At 43.1% G+C, this 21,065-nt stretch overlaps 1 protein-coding gene across 2 annotated transcripts; it reads left to right on the plus strand.

The window, feature by feature from the left end:
• The first annotated feature begins 5 nt into the window (after positions 1-5).
• Positions 6-20,717, plus strand: RRP1B (ribosomal RNA processing 1B). Of its 2 annotated transcripts, XM_026036174.1 has the most exons (16): positions 6-152; positions 3,569-3,651; positions 4,595-4,652; positions 5,385-5,470; positions 6,517-6,578; positions 7,682-7,811; positions 9,234-9,298; positions 9,830-9,993; positions 10,591-10,688; positions 11,497-11,594; positions 12,232-12,251; positions 12,621-12,746; positions 13,498-14,243; positions 16,083-16,229; positions 17,029-17,095; positions 18,207-20,717. In XM_026036174.1, the coding sequence occupies exons 1-16, from the start codon at positions 20-22 to the stop codon at positions 18,395-18,397; spliced, it is 2,274 nt and encodes a 757-aa protein (XP_025891959.1). In that variant the 5' UTR covers positions 6-19; the 3' UTR covers positions 18,398-20,717. The 2 variants fall into 2 exon arrangements, with proteins under 2 accessions (XP_025891959.1, XP_025891960.1); XM_026036175.1 differs by lacking the exon at positions 16,083-16,229.
• The last annotated feature ends 348 nt before the right edge of the window (positions 20,718-21,065 follow it).

Raw genomic sequence — 21,065 nt, forward strand, 5'->3', positions numbered from 1 at the left:
AGAGGAGGGCGCGGCGGCCATGGCTCCCGCCGCGCTGCACGCGCCCGAGGTGCAGCTCGCGCAGCGCCTGGCCGCCAACGAGAAGCGCATCCGCGACCGCGCCCTCAGGAAGCTGCGCGGCTACGTGAGCCTCCGCACGCAGCGGCCCCGCGGTACGGACCGGACCGGACCGGCACGGCCCAGCGCGGCCCGGCGGCGGCGGCACCAGCACCGCACCGGGCGGGCTGGCGGCGGCGGCGGCACCGGGGCCGGATGCGCTGCTCGGGGCTGGCGTTGCCGCCGCGGGGGACGCGGCGCCCGTTGGAAACGCGCCCCTGCGGTGTGGGGGGGAAGCACGTGTGGAGGGAGGGAGGGCCGGGCGCTGCCTTCCGCGTCGGGACTGCCGCCGTTTTCTCCGTTTTTATTGTTAATGTGTTAATTTATCTTCCTTTATTTGYAACTCTTCCCCGTGTGCCTTACCTCACTTTAGGCAGTGAGGCCGTGGGGCCGCCGCCACGGCGCCTGCAACCCCACGGGGTGGCCGGGGCCGCTTGGTGTCCYGCAGCGGGGGTCCCGGAGCCTTGCAGGGAATCGGGAGAGCTCAGAAAAGCTTTAGGAGCGGTTTAGTTGCAAGAGATTCACAGTTACCTGTTGAGATCATCAGCGTTGCTTGGGATCTCCACCTCCGTGGGGGTTTAGCTGTATCGTGGCAGGATTTGGTGACTTTCCCATAGCTCTGTAGTGCTGCTGTAGGACCAGGCCAGCCTGGGTTGCACTGGAGTTACTGGCCTCATCCTTGCTGGTGTGAAGCCCTCCGTGCATTAGGAAGCTCCTGTAGCACGAGGTACATCAGAGCACTGTGAATGCATGGAACCAGCTCAGAAGTCTCTTGTCTTGRGATAATAGGGAGCACAGTGTGGAGCTGTCTAAGAGCTGGAGCTCAGAAGCACCCGTGTGCGATCCCTTGGATGTGAGCGACGGATCCGACACCCCAAGAGCTAAACTGGGCCCAGGAGGCTGCTCARAACCAAGCTAATTCTTTGCACAGCCAGGAGGGACTGTACATTGATTCCTGCCTGCTCCCTCTTCTCTTTCCARATAGCTCGTGATCTGTTTGGATCATCTTAGCCACATTTGACAGAGGAAGAGTATGTTAGAATAGTGTTACTGGGTCAGGCCTTAGGGCCGGATAGCCCCTTATCCCATTTCTTACAGTAGCCATAAATCATAGGTATGTATRGGGAAGAGTAAGAGTGAGTAAAATGTACATCGTGTTCCTCAGGAGAGTTTTCAGAGCTTCCAGCTATTTTGGGCTTTGGAAACCTCATCAGATGTGTGTGTGAGTGTGACTTTTGGCTCTGTGCTTCTCCTGGAAAAGTGCAAGTGCGGATTTCTGTCAGTCTGTGCCACGTGGTGGGGACAGTCCCTTTGTACGTATCCTGACTCYGGGAAACACTTGCAGTGTAAGCAAATGCCCTATGTGTTGGGAACCTCCCCAGGGAAATTGTCAGGTAGAACATGAACCTTTTGCATATTAGAGTCCGCTCACCATGAAAGGCAAGTTAGTAGGAAACTGGAGTGATTAATCTGCAGAGCTTCTAAAATTTGCTTTTATGTATGACTCTAATATAATTAGGGCATGGCTAACTTCTTTGGACTTGGGGAAAAAAGCCTTATAGTCGGGAGATAGGTGGTTGGGGGTTGGTTTTTTTGCTTGATTTTTGTTTGTTTCTGTTAATCTTCAAACTAGCAGCATTACTCTGCAGCATTCTGCCAGAGTCCCCAGTTAAGCTGAACCTTCAAGACTGTGTTAACATCTGAAAGAGCAGGTGGAGTTGTCAGTGACATCCTCCTCAGGGAAATTTTTCATAGCCCTTGGTAGTAAAGCTACCATAGCATTCTTGCTAGTAAAGTAGGTTCCAGGTTATAAAATAATTTCACTCGAGTCATTATGGCCTGTTGTTGGGTGGTGGCAGAAAGGCACAGCTAGTGGAAAAATGGCGATTTAAAATCTTGAAAGCTCTTTCTGAGTGATTAGGTTAAGAAGTTTACTCTGGAGCATTAGATCCTTGGCAAATTGAAGAAAGGGCTGCCTGGGAAACATAAATAAATAAAAAGCCTTCCGTTTATGAAAAATGACCCTGTGAAAGTCTCTGTTCCCTACACAAGAAACCCTCTTCAGATGTCCTTACAGTTAGCAGCTGGCAGCATCTGCACGTGAGCCTGATGCCTCTATAGAGCTCTGCTATTTATGAGGTTAAGCATTCTTCTTATTGCTACATGTTGCACATATAGCTGTTAAAATAYTAAAATTAACAGCAATTTATTAATAAATACTAAATCAGAGAGTCAAATCTGCTTAACATTTAATGTTAAATCCAACTTAGATTTATTATAATAGTGATATATAATTCATGCTTAAAGGACATACCGTTTCCTATGTAGCCTTTTGCCTATTTGCTTTACCCGGGTTTACTTGGAATCTTTTTAACTGAGCCTGACTGTAAGCAGTTAGAGCAGCAGCTGTTGACAATTTTCTGAGTACAGAATGATGAAGTAGTGATAATTGTTTGCAAATGCCTGAGTCCCAGGAGGAGGTGCTCAGTTTAGCCTCCACGCTGGCTCTGAGGTTTTTCTGGTTGGCYAAAAAGGATCTCGGAGCAAATTTCAGCTTACTGAAGATAATTACCTTTTCTGAATGATTCTCTTGAAGTTGCTTTAAAGTACTCATCAGGCCATTGTTTGAAAATAGCATTAGTAGGTCATTGTGGCTACTTTATAGGCTGCTATAATAACCCCTCAGAACTATATTTGACATCGTTAATACTCCTGTCTTCAAAATATTATTGAGCAGCTGCTACTGATAGTAAAATTTTATTTTCTGTGTAATTATTCCCTTCTCTAATACAGAATTTTTGACAAGAATGGAATGCTTGCATTAATATTGAAAAAAAATACTGYTAGACTTGGCATAGTTTTAAAACTTAGGACAGTTTTAAAACTCAGTAAAACTGAGGTCACCTCAGTTTTAACACTAATGAGAATATTTTAATTATAGATCTTTAGACTCTTAGTATTCATCTTAATTTAATGCAGAAGGAAAAYTGTTGATTGTCAGAAGTCTTATGTTGTCAGAAGATGCCCCTAGTAAAGAACAAGCYTAGTATTAAAGTGAGACTTTAATAYTAAAAGAAAAAAATAAAAAGGCGTTGTTAAATCAGTTACTATCCCAGGGTTACGTGTTGCYTCTCTTGTAAAACTAGATAGGTTGTTCTCATCAAAAATAACACTCTGACTTTGTGCTAAAAATATATCAGAGGGAACAAGGCTGAGCTGGCAGCCTTRTGTGAGAATTGCCTAGTGTTTATCTCATCTGATTTCTTCAAAATCTCTGTTACTTGCGAGGGAAGATAGATGCTTAAGGGTATGGGACCGCTGAGCTGCACAAATTGACCTTCTGATTAGTTTTCTCATGGCCCAAGAGAGCAAAAAAAAAGACCAGGAGGAGATGGAGAAACAGAGAAAAATGCTTGAAAATGTCTTGCTGGAGATGCAAGATTTTTTTATTCAGACTTCTTCTGCACTGCAGGTGGCTTCAGCGAGGAAGAACTTCTGAAAATATGGAAGGGTCTGTTCTACTGCATGTGGATGCAGGATAAACCTCTGCTGCAGGTAGTGTTGGCTTGTTGTTTGCCTGAGTACATTTTTTCTACACTGTTTTGCAGGGACATAGTAAATTACATTGGGGAAACAGACCTTAGTGAATCTCACTCTCTTTTTTTTCCTCTATCATTTGTGTATGTGACTGATTCATTGGTCCTCACATCGGAACAGAAGCCTAAGCAGCCTGGTGTCCAGAGTCAGCCCTTCATAGGAAGGGGGAGATGTTTACCTTCCAAAACCAGGCTGAAATGTGCATTGTTTTGCACATTGCTTTGGTGGAATGGGAGCTATCCTAGCACACTGCCCTCAATTGCACCTGCAATTTATGTTTGGGCTTGAGTGAGCCTCATTTCAAAGCTTTTTACTTTTCTTTTGTTAGTACAAAGAGTTTAATAGTGCTTCATATCCTACCAGTTTTTTACTCCCTCTTCCAGTTTGTCACACTACTTCCATGTTACCAGTTCTGGATTATGATTATTTCTTTCTCCAAGTTTTAGTTCTCTCAATCGTTTTTCAAATTTCTTGTCCACTTGCATGAACAAGGTTATCTCATAGATATCTCTCATATATATMTATGAGATATCTCATAGATATCTCACAGAGWGCCCTACATATGAGTAAGCTACATGTAAACAATGCCTCTTTATATTAACATCATTGATAAATTCAAATGTATGGGGTTTTTATCTCATAACTATATATTCTACTATCAAAAGATGACTTGGGCAGAAGATGACCTCCCTRTAAATGGAGGTTGATACCCTTGAGTCTTCTTTTCCAAATAACGTAATTCCAGTGGAAGGATTGCTACAGTACTAAAGCAGCTGTTCAAAGAATAATTTTAACTTTAGTGGGTGTTACAACCAAAACCATAAAGTACAAATATAAAGTATTTTTAGTGGGACCAAGCTCTGAAACAGGCTARTGACTGTATTTATTTGTTTTTTTTTAGGAGGAACTAGCAAATAACATCTCACAGCTTATCCAYGTTATTCAGAACTCAGAGGCTCGTAAGTACTATTTCTTTTTTTAAACGTATTTTTATGGATGGAGGTGTTGAGTCTCTCACATTGCCAGATATGAGTGATTCTTTSTTCTTTACTTTTTGTGAAACTAATATATGTGATTGCATTAAGGGAGGCATCTAGACTCTGATTCATGTGCGTTTTTTTTTTTTGTCCTATTTTTTGCAGGCAAGGGTTGCATTTCCAGTGTGATAAAGCTTAGCCTTTGCATGGTGGATAACAAAGCAGACTTGTCCCCTTGCTTTCCCAGTCGAGAACTAGATTCTCAGTCTATTTGTTCTGGCTACTTGCTCCTCAACATTGTTTCTGTCTGTGGTGCTTAATTAATGCCAAAATTAGCAAGAGTGAAATCAATGCCAAATGGATGTGATGCTCTGCCATGTGGAGGTGTAATGCAAAATACATACAAAGTTCAGTTTGTGTGATTTGTGTTATTACACCTGTCTGTGCAGTTACATGTGTGCTTGAAGGTAGCAGCGTGCCTTGGCTTACACTGCCCTGAGGTTTAAGTAACCTGTCCTTGCGACTGCCTCCAGCATGTCTTCCCACTGCAGCACTCCAATCCCTGGGTAAATCGTGAGGAAACTGTGGCTGTTTTCCAGGTTGAAGGCTTCCTGAGATTCTTTAGGTTAGCAAAAGCAGCAAAAGCTGCCAGCCAGGCATRCAGGTTTGGTCGTGGCCTTTTCTTATGCTGTGGTGGGTTTGGTTCTGTTCCAGAACACCTCTTCGTTCAGACTTTCTGGCAAACGATGAACCGTGAATGGAATGGACTGGATGGTCTGCGTCTTGATAAGTACTATATGGTAATGCTACCTATTTTTTTAAATAGATCTTTTATAAATAGCGATAGTGGTCTGGAAGACAGATTTATCTGTGCATGTGTTCGTATATTGTAACAAAAGGCTTATCCTGAGACAGATTGCAACCCATGTTTTTTTTAAAAGGCCTTCACTCACCATTACAAATCAGAAATTCATTACAGTTTGTCTTGTTGCAAGTGACTGTGTTTGTTTGCCTTGCTGCATACCATAGACTGCTTCCCATTGCTTTCCATAGGGGAGACCTGGAGGGGAAGCTGCTTTCATGCCTAAGTGCCCTTGCTGCACACAGGCACTCTCACTGGGCACTGCGTCATCAGCAGTCATTTAGATCAGACTCTTGCAGGCTTTTTGAGAGCTCTGATATAAGGTATTTGTCAGTAGAACTGAATTCTTGCACTGTAGTACATTAGAGCTTTCAGAATTCTTCGAATAGGAAACACTGTGATAAAAAAGATTGTAAAACCAGTGGGAGAAAACACTTAGAAAACCTACCTTTTTAGTAATAAAACAAAGTTAATCTTTTTTTCTTTAAAAGAAGTTAATTGCAGGTGCATTCACTACTGTATTTTATTTCTTGATGTCAGCAGAGCAACRTTTTTCAAAAAGTGAAGACTTTTGAGTCAGTTGAATGCAGTTGTTTTATGTATGGCTATSTCTTGGTGAAAGTTTCATTCCTTTTAGACAAACAATTATTTTTATCATCTATTGGCTATTGTTGTTTCCAGTTTCTTTAAATTGTAACTTTTGTAGCTTTGTGAGCACTTAATGAAGAAAATTGGGCGATGGGCCAGGAAGAGGCAGTCACTGGTTTTGCTTGACTTGGGATATGGTAGTGGCAGGTTGTATTAGAGCTTCACAGCATCCTTCTGCCTGATGTGACAGACAGGTCTGTCGAAACATTAATGTAAGAAAGTTTTCCATCTTGTGCCACAAAGAGCTTTAGTAAGGAATACGTTTATGTTACGGTAACAGCAACCCTTTTTTTTTCTGTTTTCGTGAACGTTTAGTAATGAATTTTGTATTTGCAGCTAATTCGTATGATCTTGAGGCAATCCTTCGAAGTCCTGAGAAGAAGTGACTGGGAGGAAAGGTAAGGAGGCTTCAAAGTGACTGTGCCTTAAAGAAGCACTGGGTATATTTGATGCTTTATTGAATATATTTTAAGTATCAAATATTTGATATATCAAATAATATGCACTTTCTTCTATGGGTAGTGTTGCCAGGAAGTCTTAACACAAAGATTTATTTACTATCTGGATCATCCCTTCTGCTTTCTTCTTCAACTAGACAGCTTATGTTACACTTTATTAAATAAAATATACATTACAATTAAATATACACTGCTCTTAGGTTTGCCTAAGCAGTTAAGTGTGTATTTTATAGTAGGGAATTTGAGAAAGCAATCTGCACAACAGGTTAGCCAGGAGAACAGAAAATTCAGAGAAATCTTGTCAGTCCTTACAAGTATCTGATGTTTGGATGGCAAGATGATGGGGCCAGGCTCTTTTTGGTGCTGTCCATTAGTTTAGTGGAGCTACTGGAATGGGTTTTGTACTCCTGGCCTAGCCTGYAATATAGTCGTTAATATAACTGGGACATAGGATGACATGCTTTAGCCAAGGTAAAGCCTGTGCAGTTGAAATGAGTTTGAGAAGGATCAATTTAAAGCTGAACAGCTGCGTGTGTGTCAAAGCAAATCATCTCATAAAAGGAGAGGGTGCCCATCAGCATGGACGGGCACCATCAGCTGACTCCTCAGGGATGCTCTGCTCAAATGGCAAAAGCCTTTTCCCTGCCTGTCCATTTTATGCCATAATCAGCTTAGTTCAAAATAAGGTGTGAATTTTAAAGCCATACAACTTTAATTTAGCAAATGAATCGTTTTGAGTGGCCTGTCTGGTGTTACAAACCTATCTAGACCATAAGGTGTTCTGACTACTGTGTGTTTGTTTGTTTTAATGTGAAAATTGGGCCTTGCATTTGTCTGACCTCCATCTTTATTGTGGGTGGTAAACAGCCATCTTAAAATAGTGGTAAAACTGAATCATTTGGGTTTTTTTTAAGAGCAGAGTTTTTTATAGTGGTAAAACTGAGTAGTGGTATAGTGGTAAAACTGAATCATTTGGTTTTTTTAAACAGAGCCTGAGCAGTTGACTGAGAATGGTYTTTTTTTCTCTCTCTCTCTTTCTCCAGTCTGATTGAGTCATTCTTGCAGCTGTTAATGAAAGAAGTTATGGACCCAGACAGCAATGCTCCCATTGGAATAAAGTTCCATTTCATTGATATTTACCTGGAYGAGTTGGCTAAAGTTGGTGCAAAGGAGGTTAGAAAGCACATTGTAATTCTCTTCCTGAGGTTAGATGTGGCATGCATCGTTTTGAAGGAAATACATTTTTGTACCATGTATGCTTAGCAGTGAAAATCTTATAGTTTATAATTCCAACTTATAATTAATTTATAATTTATAATATGATAAATTGTTGTATGTGTCAGCTGTAAGGTTGTGAACATGGGTATAATGGTCCAGGCTGAGGTAGGAAATGGAAGAAGAAAAGTTTTACCATTTGCCTTAATAACGTGTTCAGACCCTTTTTCCTTGGCTGAATGTTTTTGACAGACTTTGCTTTTGTGCTGTTTTTGTTTGATTTCTTGATTTGTTTTGATTTTTTCTTAAAAAATCTATATAAAAACTGTATATAGAAACTGATATCAAACTTGCTCTTGGACGTTTGTAGAATAGAGGAAGAAAGTGAGCTACTGAGTTTCTTCAGACCTGTGCACTGTGCAAGTTAACCTTCATTTACTGATGTGAAGATCTCAGTGCAGTTCATCTTTCTCTGTTGTGGAATACTGTCTGTCTTCATGAAATAGTTGCCTTTAATTTTGGCTGATCTTTTAGTGCTGCAGAGTTTGGCAGCAACTGAGATTCTGTTGCTGTAGCTGTCCCTGCTGTCACTCTTTTTCCGGAGAGTTTTTCTGTGCCACCCCACTGGAGTGACCTCTCTGCTGCCCCGCATGTGGCTAGGTGCCARCTCCCAACACGTCTCCTATCAGTTGAGGACATGTCCAGCAGGAGCTGCTGGCAGTTTTGCGTTTGTGTGTGGTGTTTGGAGTCGTTAGTGCAAGAGGTCCTGCCCTGCAGCTTTTGTGCTTGTGCAGTGTGGATGGAGGAGATGCCAGCTCCACGGAAGTGCCCATTCCTGGAAACCTGATGGCTTCTGCAGCCCTGCAGTAGTAGAAGCTCTGTGCCACAACTTAGCCACTGGGGGGGGGGGGTTCCAGAGAATCCAGGACCCCCCGGCTTTTTGAAATCTCAGCCAGTGCTAGTAAAGTGAGCTTAGGAAAGGATCTGTAGTGCTACTGTAGCTGACAGTGTTTTGGTCCAAGAGAGCAGGGTAAGAGAAGATCAGCTCTTGGGGTCTGTGCCACAGGCTTTTCTGGTGAAAGAGCACCACGTTATTTAAGCTTTCTCTGCCTTGCTTTTCCCTGAGATAAGTCTCATTAATTTCCAAGTACGGCAATCTAAATTTTGCAAAGTGGCATTTTTGGAATGCATCTAGGGAAGAGCTGGAATGTGTAGTAAGAGTGATAAGCAGAAGTCACTGGATACTTATGTCAGTTGGAATGAGACAAATGTTGACTTAACTTCTAAGAAAATACACATTACAGCATATCATTACAGCAAAGGAATTTGGGTGGACCTGTAATATGTATTGTATTATTTTTTTTCTTTCTAATTATACAGCTCACAGCTGACCAGAATCTAAAGTTCATTGAACCTTTCTGCAAAATTGCTGCCAAATCAAAGGAGTAAGTTTAGTGAAAGGGTAAATATTCTTAAGAATTAAGAAGTTCGGCACCTACCTCTCCATATGCTAATAAATGGGTTAAACAAGAGCCATAGTACATCATAATATAGAGAAAGCAGGAGGTTCTAATTATTAGAACAATCATTTGAAGATAACTCTTGCTTATCAAAGCTGTAGATAAATATTTTAGATTTATAAGAATCTTCTTAATCTCTTTTGGTTTGTTTTTTTTTAAACATGCATAGAACAGCTGAGCTGGAGAGTGTCTCTGTTGTTGCAGCTGTAATTCAGAGCTGCCAATAAGCACAGGGGGAACTGAAGAGGGGAATGTGGGCAGAACCACTACTCAGCAGTGGTTCTTGGGCTTAAAGGGCTGCTGTTTAGAAAATAACAAGTTCACTAGATGCTCTCCCTAATCCTTCCTTCCTTTCACACTTTCCCTATGTCCCTGAAACATCCAGTTTTTAAAGGGAGGTGTGGGTGGGGGTGGAATCTCCCTTTTCCCTCTCATCCCTCTTCTCCTGCCATGCAGTCACAGCCTCATGCACGCCATTGCCAACGGCATCTTTGAGGTCATTGTGGATCAGTCACCCTATGCCATTGAGGACCTGATGAAAGAACTGAGCAGCAGCAGTGAGGAGGAAGATCTCTCTGAAGATGATGAGGGGGGAAATGAAGAGGTGCTTACAACCAAAGGTGAGGAGGAAGTGCTGGAAAATGAGCAGAGGCTTTTCAAATAGTCGTGTTTCTGTTGGGCAGGATTCAAAAAGCTGTTCTGTTCTGCTCTGACTCAGCCAAGTACATTCTCCAGGTAGTGCRGGGACTATTAAGTTTGCCGCTTTTTCCCTCAACTGTGCTTGAATGAGTTTGGTAGACCATGTTAAAAAAGTCAGAGTTTCTCTATAAAACCAGACAGTGTCCTCTGTCTGTTGTGGTGCTAGATAATACAGTCTGGCTCTCAAATATTCAGGAATTAAAAAAAAAAAAAAAACCAACCCCCCCACACACACACAAAACTACACTTTTTTGGCTTTCTATCAAAATAGAAAAGTGGGCTGGATCAGAAGCTTGAGAATCCTGATGTAGCCTGACATGGATGCAGTTATCTCAGAAGCCCCCAGGTAGTGCAGTTGTGTTTCGTATAATGGCCCTGAAATGTTAGTTTAATGGTGGCAAGTTTAATGGTACAAGTGTAAAGAAAAATGCACCTAGTGTTCTGTCTATCAGAGAACGGTGCTATCTTGGTTCTTAAAAACATGATTCTTAAAAACTCAGCATAATTTTTTTTTTCAGTAACAGGCAAAAGTTTGTCAAGAAAATCAGCACAGAGCTCTGAAAACTTGGAGGATGTTTGTGAGAATGCAGATGACAGTATCGGGCCTGTCCTTCAGGTTTGTGGCTTGTTTTCTTTGCTAATGCTACTCTCTCTCTTTTCCTTTTTCTCTGTTCCTTTCATGAGGTAAAGAAATAACGGGTGTTAATCAGAAAACAATGAATTTTTAAACTGTTTCCACCTCCATATGCTGTGGTGTTTGTCATATGTTCCCTGTAAGTAGTTTCTAGGAAAATAACCCCATCTAAATTCAAATTTCTTCCTTCATCCCCCGTTCCTTTTTTTCCCATCCATCCCTTTCTGTTTCAAGAATTCAGAAATGTGTGGCAAAAGCCAAGTCCTGCTCTTAGTGAGCCAGCGGTCAGCACGTTTTCTTGACAATAGCAATAAGAGCACCAGGCGGTGGCACACGTGGGAGAGGAGGCAGCACATTTTGACTTGTATCTTTTGGATCCACTTAGAGCTCAGCGCGGTGTTTTTTGAAGGATCCACTGAACAAATGCACATTCAAGTAGAGATGCTTCATGTTTCTCCTGCAACTTCCAAGGAAAAATTAGGTCGTGATATACTTAAAATTTGGCATGGGGGATTTTTAATGATGGTTGGTTTCTCTGTTGAATGAGAATTCAAGTTAGGAATGCTTTGGAAAGTGATACTGAATTCTGCTGTTAAGTGAAGTGATGGTCTGTAAAAATCAGAATGCATGTGTAAAAAAAGTGTTAAATTTTGGCAGAAAACAAGTATGATGGTTTAAAGAAGATAGAAATGATAAAATATATATGCTTCTTGATGCTTATAATATTGGTTACATTGCATTTTCTTGCATGATAAGCAAAGAAAAACCCTATCACGCTTTCCTCCAACAGTTTGATTATAAAGCTGTTGCTGACAAGCTCTTTGAAATGGCGAGCAAGAAGAATACACCCTCCTTTAACAGAAAGCGTCTCTACAAGCTGGTCAAAAAGTGAGTTCTTTTGAAACACACTTTGCATGTGCTGGCTTGTCCTGAACAGTTTTGGCTTAATTTTCTGTGCACCGTTTTTGTCCCTGATAGTGCCAGAAAGTTTCAGAGAAGCTTCCTGGCCCTGTCCCAGCTATTAGCAGTCCAGTGTGTTTGCTTAAAAGTGAGCATTTCCTATGAGAACGAGCTGTATGCTGATGTTTACAGAACTGATAGGAGTTTCTTTTTTCTGTGGAATTCTGGAAACAATGGCAGTTTTAGGTTTGTTCTGCATGCTGAAAAACATTTTGTCCTGTCTACTTAAAAGGGTTTAAAAATAACACCGCCTCCGTGTCTTCAGCAGGCTGAAGAGGTTGGTATCTCAGGTGCCAACCTTACAGTGTGCTTGACACAGGTTGCAGATATCAGAGATGTGTTGGACAGCTCTTTTCTCCAGACACTGGAGTTGTGGTTTGAGTTGAGTTTTTGGTTTTAGGAAGGCAGTTCTCTCCTGGAATGAGCTCCCTGTCTAAAACTTGTTGCTCCTATTTTTATAAAACTGCAAGTGCAGTGATGCTGTGGTGCTAGTGTTATAACTGATTCTAAAGCAATAATGCTGTTTTGTGTTTTTATTTCCATCTCTTTCTCCCCTTGCCTCCAGGTTCCAGGACTTAGCAGAAGGTAAGAACTGAGCAGCATTCTTTCTGTTAAAAGATATCCACTCTGTACAATGTGCGTGGCAAACTTCTTGTTTATTTTAAATGAGTTTTGGGGATATTGGGGACGAACCTCATTAAGCCTCATTTTGCACATTTTTGTGGGGATGGTCATATTCCATCTGTAGTTACCCTGAACGTGGTGCTTAAATGAGAGCAAACTGCTTTTATCTATGTGCGATTCTGTAATTATTAATCTGTGATTCTGTAATTATTTGTGTTAGTGTTTCTGCTGGTGTTGTGTTTCTACTGCTTGGATAAGCTGTTGTACCATATATGAACAGCAGCGCAGAGAATACAATTTATTTTCACATATCTTCTTTCTCCTCAACAGGAATCTTCCCCCAAGATATTCCTGAAGATGTTTCTACAGACGAAGATGATGATACCTTCAGCAGGGGAAGGCGAAAGAGAAAACCTGTCAAGCCTCCAGAGAAAAACAAGTTAGAAAAAGTAAAAGGTAAGACAAGACCAGTCTTCCAAGAGGCAATCTGCAGCAGCTTGTGCAATTTGGCTGTGTCAGGCGTCAACCTTTTTCAAGAAAGCATAGCCTGTTACTCAGGCTGTTGTGCTTCATGTTGTGTAGCAGTGAAAGTTAAATGTGAAATTAAGGTCTCCTTGAACATGATGGGAGTCTTGTCACTACCTGAGGCAAGATAACCTCAGAAGTGACGATCAAAGGCAAAATTGGAAACAGTTACATCTGTTATAGGTAAGCAGAAAGTTGTCAGTCCTTGAAATAATGTGACTTTTACAGGAATTTTATTATAGGAATTTGGGAGTGCTTCTGGAAAGGTGACTCAGAGAAGAGTTACTGAGAGACATGTGTAAGGGTAGCTGGTGTCAAGACTTTTACTGACATGTCACGAGCTCAGTCATACCCACAAAACTGCTGAAAACTTGAGTTGTCATTGCTTGAACAAGATGATARTAATAACTTTTTATAGCAGTATCACTGTACAAAAAGAGGCTACCACAGGGATTGGCTTAGATGTCAGCTCTGACTAGATCAACAAAATATGAATTAGGTCAAGGTTTAGGGGGGAAATTCCAAGTTCTTAGCTTTGGTGCTAGTAAAATTGTCCCACTGTCCCAGTAGTGGAAAAATGGTACATCGGGGGTTTTTTTGTTTGTTGTAAGTAGAATAAACCTGAATTGGTGCAAGTCTCTCCCATCTGTCTAATGTGGTGTTCTTTTTGGGATGGGTGCAGAGAAGGATGAACAGGAGACTTCAAGTGAAAAGGAGGCGTCAGTTCGCCAGAAGAAGAGGAAAAAAAGGAAGAGGAGGGATGGTCCAAGTGCTGATTTCAGCACAGCTGATGGACATTGTGAGGTGGGGATAACTGAAACATCTGGATCTAATGTTTCCAACCAAGGAAGGATGCCAGAAAATAACAAGAAAAGGAAGAAAAAGAAGCCCCTAGTAAACGAGGCAAACGAGACCAGAAACACAGTAACAGAGAGCAGAGGTGACCACAGTATCTCTGTGCGCCACGGCCCGACTGACCCAGAGCAGGGTAAAAAGGTTCAGCTGAAGAAAATGAGCGCCAAAGCGCAGAACGTAGCTGCAGAGCCAGAGCCTCAGCACCGCACGGGCAGTGCCAGCGAGGCCAAGGGCGTGAGCCCGTCTTTCACACCCTTAGCTCCCGAGGTGGTAAAAAAGAAACAGAAACCGGGGACTGTCCTCACGAACGGAGACGTCCCCCTGCAGCGGAGTGACCCGACCCCCGGCAAGGAGAGGTTGCTGGGGACCCTACCGGGAGAGGCAAACTCGGAAGCTGCAGCCTCCAGGAAGATCAAACTGAAGAAGAAACTCAGACTAGGTGGTTTAGAAGGGAATAAGGTCTCCAGCCACAAAGCAACAACCCTGAAAAAGAAGAGAAAAGTAAAAGAAGTGCTAAGTTCTGTTGAAGCCAATGGGAATCTGGAGATTGCATGCAAGAAAAGCAAGAAGGCGGTAAGTAGATAGATCTGACTTTTTATTTTCTACTTTCCTTATAATCTGCCAGGTCAGTTTTTCAAAATTGCCTTTAGCTTTGCGAATATGGGGCTTCCTGAGCTGGTTTTGTGCTGATGTTATTCTGCACTATTGGTGCCCAAACCCTCTTGCATGTATGGCAGCTGCTTAGCCGAAACCTAGTTGAAATTGTGGTTAGAGTGTGGATTTTATTTATTTATTTATTTTCCCCTGGATTAGTTTTTCACTGCGTGCTCACAAGGCGTGGGATGCAGGGATGGGAATGGGAAGAACATCAGTTGCTGCTTTTCAGCAGCAACAAAGATTAATACAAATGCCTTGTGAAAATACCCCCTGCAATTTAAGTAGTGTAAAGATGTGCTCTCTTTTACAAATGGTCCGGATTCCTAGAAAGACAGCACTGATGCCTCAAAGTTTGGGAGCCAGCTGTGTTTTTCCTCCATCTACCTCCTATACTCTTTTTCTCTTTGCATTGAGAAACAGCAGCCTGGTTTTGCTCAGCAATTTGCACATCTGGAAACCATTTTGCCCAGTGCATTTTGGTAGCATGATTGAGAGAGGGAATGCAGGGCTTCTTCCCTCTCCTGCCACTGAAATTCTTCTAATTGTACATTTTCAGTGTATGTATTTACTGCAGTGTGTTTAGGGAATCAGTTCTTCTTGGAAGTCTTGCTGACATTCTTGTATTGGTGGAATGAAATTTCATAAACCATAAATGAAATGCTCAGTCTTCCTCTCACTGAAAAGACACGTAGCAGAAATAATGGATGTAAGCAGCCAGTCCCCTCATCTCTGTTTAACTTGGGTTTTAAACTCTACGGCTAGTTAAATAGTGCAGGCTTTTTTGATAGAGTCTGCTGTTGAGTCTGTTTTATTGCACATCCTCCAAGGGTGAAAAGCGTATTTTGAAACATTGCTCCGTGCTACCAAAATAGCTTTGTCATTTCCTAGTTTTTGAGGATAAAGCACTGCGAGGGGGGAAACTCAACATGCAGTGGGCAAAGAGCCTTCTTCTCACTGCAGAGTATCCAAAATGCGAAGTTTTGGCTTGGCCTCCTGTCGCCCAGATATCCCATGTTGTAACTCTCTTGTTTGTTTATCTCTAACGGCTCAGTTTCTAAGAAATGCATCTGTCTTGTTTCCTGGTTTTAGTTATTTTAGTTATGTACTATTGGAAATTCTGGAATTTCACAAGACAACCCACCCACACAAAGAATTAGCTTCAAATGTTGAAGAGGAGGAAAAATCAGACAAGTTGGGCATTATTTCCCGTTTGCCTCCAGAATTCAGGCTGTGCTGAGGAAGCCAAGAGGCTCGTGCTTTCCTTAAAGCCCAAGTGATATTTTAAATTGAAAAAATAAGCGTGCCCTGGACACTCTGTAAGAGTCGCCCTCCCAGGCTGGAGCTGGGTTTGTTCACGGGCCTTATCCATGCGGAGGAGTCTCAGGAGAGATCTCGCCTGCAGGCAAGGAACAGCAGCACGTGCGTGCAGGAGAGCTGGGCTGGTTGTAAGGCAGCCTCGTGGGCGTGAAGAAAACGGCTCTTTGCCCCGTTCATCGGCCGTGTAAATGTTTACAGGTGCCTTGTTCCTTGCTTTCGATGGCCAGCGTTTATTCCAGCACAGGAATAAATGTGCTGGAATAGGAAGATAGGTGACTGCCAAGTTAGTGCCTGAGGCTTTGGCACAGAGGTTGGCCCGTGTGAATGCCTGCTGGTGTCCAGCTGTGGTGAAGCCGTGCATGGCAGGCCCTGAGCCTCCTCCGTTCGCTGGCTTCTGAGCTGTGCACTGAGAAGCTTCCTTCCTTGCTTGCCTTCCAGGAAACCAGCCCTGCTCTACCGCTGATAAAGAAAAAGAAAGTGAAAACGGGGAGTGATTTCGTGAAGTTTGAGAAGTCGACTTTGCCCAAGCCGGCGTTCTTCAGGAAGGCCAAGGGYGCCATCGCCGCCGGCAGGACCTCCGTGCAGGTAGCGTGATCCCAYGGACACACGGACGCACAGACGGCAGCCGCGAGTGCCACCCGTGGGGCTGAGCGTGGTGGCCGCGGCGCCTTGTGTCCCGCGGGGCTGCCTCGCTGCTGCTCCTGCTGCTTTGCTCGCTCCATGCTGCTCTGCTTCCTAGCAGATAAAACTGGAAACTGCCTCGCGCTTCCTCGCCAAGAGTCACACGGGGCGTCAGCGTCTCGTGAAATAGTCCGGAGGTGTCTTTAAAATTCCTTTTCCCCATCTAAAATTCCTTTTCCCCATCTCCTCCTTTTAAACACACCTTTCTGTTGAAAGGACGCTGTTCTGAAACTGCTCTTTTCACAAAATAAATAAAAGGATTTTTCGCTCCTGCTAAGAAACTTTGAGCTTGCCTTTCTTCCCATCTTTGGAGACTACTAACAGTACAGGGCCTGCAAAAGGCTGCCCTCTTTTCTAAAACCTCCCAACATATCACACCTTTCCAAGCCCCCTTGGCGCTTTGAGGCATGAGTGCAGTGGGGCCCACTGATACTTTCTTGTGTGTCAAATTACAAACTGATCTTAGGGAGAGTAGGTAATTTGTCTGCAAACGGGATGTGGGTTTTATTGCCAGAAAGACAGTACTGCTGCTGCCTTCCCTTCTGGAGGGCCCAGYATGTCAGCACGAGGGCTGGAGGGAGTTCTGAGGCAGCTGCAGAAAGTTGGAGTGCTTTGCATTAGTGTTGTTGGGGTGCAGGTGAGCAAGCTAGTGGCATTGCTGCACAAATCTGACCTGCTTTGCTGTCATTATTTTGCTTCACAGTTGAATAAGCTGCAATCATCCGGCTCCAAAAAAGTCACCTTTGGCTTGAATAAAAACATGACTGCGGGTGAGTCTAACGCCTCTGCCTGTCTTGCACCCTCATAGCGTGCGGAGGGGAAAGGTGGATACACCCCCCCACGTACTCTCCACCTGTCCAAAACAGCCATTCTGATCCCTTTTTGTCACATTGTTTGTGTGTAGCATAGGGACCATCCCCAGGGCCTAGTCCAGGGGAGATGCTGAGATTCAGGAGGTGCTTTTTGAAATCCAGATGGGTGTGAGTGCGAGGCTCTGTGTCACCGACTGCAGGTGGAGCCTACAGATTGTCACTCTCGCAGTGGGTTTGCATCCTGAGCCGCTCGTTGTGCAGGGTGCCTTCGGGAGCAACACGTTGCCCTTCACGTTGTTCACTGCTCCGTTCTCTTTCCCAGCATAAAGGTGCTGATGCGACAATAATCTCAGACTGTCTCATAGTGAAAGTCCAGTTTTATCTGGACTGCCTCTGATTTATGATAGCAATGCACAGATAAGTATCAGTCCCGTTCTGGATCTCACATGTGTACGTGGTGTTATTACATAGTGATAAGTTTTTTCCTCGATAAAACCTTGGTGCTGGGAGCAAGAGATTTATTTCCTTGTATTTTTTTTTTCTCCCACTTGCACTGTAAGCCATATTCAAATGGAGAGTAGTCGGATTTTGATACATGTGCATATATTTACGTCAACATAACACATGTAAAGAGAACAAAAGCAGTTTCATGCCAACAGTGGTGAAAACCATGAGTTTCCAGAACTGTGCTGTTTTAACAGTGAAAGGAGAGCTGCTTCTCATCCACGATGTTGTCTCAAAGGAAAGCATGATGCTGCTCAGGGTGGCTAGAGCACTTGGTTCTGAGGAGTCAGCCAGGAGTCTCTAGGGATCTCCGGGAGCTTGGGGATTAGTCCATGGCTCTCTGGCTTGCAGCAGACCACCCTTCTCAAAGGGGCTCTGCTGAGAGATTCATTTTACCCCCTCCCATATCCATTCTTTTCCTCAGTGTTTTAGGTTTCTGCTCTTGAGTGATTGAACTCAGAGATCCAAGGCAGATTTTCTGGGTTGGGCAATTTCACAATTCTTTGAGGGGCCCAATTATTCCAGAAATGGTGTTTCTTTAACTTGTTTGCTTGCTCTTCAACAGAATTTAAAAAAACTGACAAAAGTATCTTAGTGAGCCCCGAAGGACCCTCCCGTGTGGCCTTCAATCCTGAACAGAAACCCCCTCATGGGGTCCTGAAGTCGCCCGCAGGTGCCCCAGCAGGAGAGCCTCAAAGGAAGAAACTTTTTGCTCTACCAGCTAAGAAGAGACCAACTGCTATGGACTTCTTTTAAACCAACAAAAGTGGCCTACTTTTGTACAGGAATTTCTCTAACCTAGAATATTCTCTGGAGGTATTTTGATCTTTTTTTATTTTTTTAAGTTAATATGAATTGTACATACAAGGTTCTGATTGTGACCTGGTATACTGCTATTTTGACACCACTTCAGCTGTGTCTTGAAATACTTTGTTCTGTCTTTATATATAAATAAAAAAAAAAAAAAGGCAAAAGACAAGAAACATAATCCAATCTCTGCTCAGGTTTGGCCTGCAAAAGGTATCATCTCTGTCCATGTTTTTCCCAAGAGACTTGTTCATTTAATTAAAGAATTTTCAGGCTTAGATTGTTCTGGGGATTTTTTTTTCTTTTTCCCTCTTGAGCCAGTTGATGAAAATTTGCACTTTGTGCTCTTCAACTGTTTTTCATAGAGTGGGTGTTAAAAGAAGACAATGTAAGACAACCTACAAGTTGTTCTTGTATTTTAAAATTTTATCTTTTCACATGTCACCCTTGACAGTCCTGCTTATTCTTCTGGAAACAGTGGTTCCCTGGTGTCTCAGCTGAAAGACAGCAGAACTTGGGTGATTCTGCACATGGTTGGGAACTGTTTCCTGGGCTGAGCAGTGCCTGATTGCCAGGTGATCACTGATACAAACAGACCCGCACGGTTGGTTGCCTGCTGGTTGGGAGCGTGCACACCACATTATTTTTTAGCAACACAAGTGCCAAAGCTGACCTACAGTTGTCATAATGTAAGCTGGCTACTTCTCTATACGGTAGCTGAAGTTGTGCTCTCACATGGGAGAAATTTTTGATGTTTCCTGCACGTCTTCTGCCGCTGCCCTGTCCTCCCTGCTGATTTTTCCTAAAGGTCTCACAAGAAAACTGTTTTTCCCCTTTAGGAGCTGGGGTCACCACATTTTACCAGAGCTCAGATCTCGTTCACTAGATAAAAAATGAAGTCAGCTAGATCAGTGTAGTACAACTTTGGTTAGGATATGCATTTCTTGAAAGTTGCAGTGTTTCAATACAGGGTAAAACTTTACAGCCCAAAGAGTTTGGTTTTGATGTATAACCAGAATAATTTTCTGTAACTTTTCCTTGTATTAAGTTTTTATGTAGATATTTTATTACTGCTATGCATGATTTGTTTGTTTTCTTTGCTGCTTTGGTAAAGAACGAGCTGCAGTTCTGCAGCAGACCATTCATGTATTCTGAGGGGGAAATGTGGAGAAGGGGAGAGCAAATGTAAACGAGATTATATTTCTGTTATGGTTTAGTAAGTGCTTAAGACTTGCTTATGGCAGTGAAGAATTGGCTTTGCAGCAGCTCTCCACGTTAGAGCTCAGCTTCAAAGCACAGCCTGGTTTGAGAACAAGGCTGTTCATGGAGCTTCCCACCGGTTACTTCTGGAAAGGCGTAGGCCTCTATCAAATCCTCCTGTTAGGATATCGGGTAAATATTTAACTACTTCATTCAGCAGCATCTAAAATCTGTAACATGTTGATATACTTAGATATTATTTTCACCAGGCCCTGTGCCAAATAGCTCCCCATCAGCAGCTGGCGGTGACCATCGGAGTCCGTGTAGAAGCTCCTCAGGTGCCCGGTGCCCGCAGGTCCCTGCCTGCCCTCCCAGGTTCCTGCTCGTCCAGGACAGCGCAGGCCTTCGGGAATGATTTTGCCGTTGTCATCTCACGTTCAAAATGAAGGAATGAATTTCACTAGGTTTTGTTTCCGTTTGTATTGATTTGATCAATCGGTGAAGAACTCCGGAGAATACAGCTGTAAAAAATCAGTGGTGTTTGCTGTGAGCAATTTTATTGTTATCTTGAAAGAACTCATTGTAAATTTTCACTTTTTTGGAAAGAAAACGATGAGTGGCGTTGACGAGGCGGCCTGTTGGAGGTGTTGTGCTGCCTGCCCTGTGCTGAGGGTGGGTGAGTGCCAGAGCGCTCGCACGCGCGCGGTGTTGGACGTGCAGCGTCGCTCCAGGGACAGCGACACAAACCATCAGCAGGAGCATCCCGGGCGCATGGAGAAGTCCAGGATCAGGACACCTTGGGATTGGTTGCGAGGTTTTCCTTGTTCTTTTTTTATTTACTGTGTTTTCCCTTTTGTTAAACAACCTAGAAATGTATTTAAATGTCCATTTAAATGGATCTTCTTCTATTGGTCACCGATCCTTCGAGCTGCTGCTTGTGCAGATGCTTCTCTCACCCATGCACCGTGCTGGGGTGTCTTCCATAAGCACGGAAGATAAAAAAGGAGAAATAAAGGCAACATCTGGGATACCTCGTGCACGGACGCAGTTGGTACCCGCTGCACAGACACAGTGGTACTGTAGTGGGAGAAGTATCAGAGGGAGTAAGAGAAAGAAAATCCAACTTGTTTAATGTCACTTTACTTTTTTTTTTTTTTTCCCCATAATTTTATTCCAACCCTGTAGCTGCCAGCCATGCTCAGAGTTGATTTAAGGGCCCCATTGATGTGGCCTGCCTTTAAAGGACAGTCTTTTCTAATGGATGTCTCTACATTTTTTGTTATGGATCTGATCAACTTTGTACTTCTTGAGCTCTACTAGTTTATATTTCTTTATAGCTTTGACAGCACTCAAAAGCACAAAATTCTTCCCTAGTAAGGGAAAAGGTTAAGATCATATTTAAAAATAAAGAGTATGC

This window comes from Nothoprocta perdicaria, unplaced genomic scaffold (assembly GCF_003342845.1).
Source record: "Nothoprocta perdicaria isolate Ctin4 unplaced genomic scaffold, notPer1 scaffold_171, whole genome shotgun sequence".
NCBI classification, from domain to species: domain Eukaryota; kingdom Metazoa; phylum Chordata; class Aves; order Tinamiformes; family Tinamidae; genus Nothoprocta; species Nothoprocta perdicaria.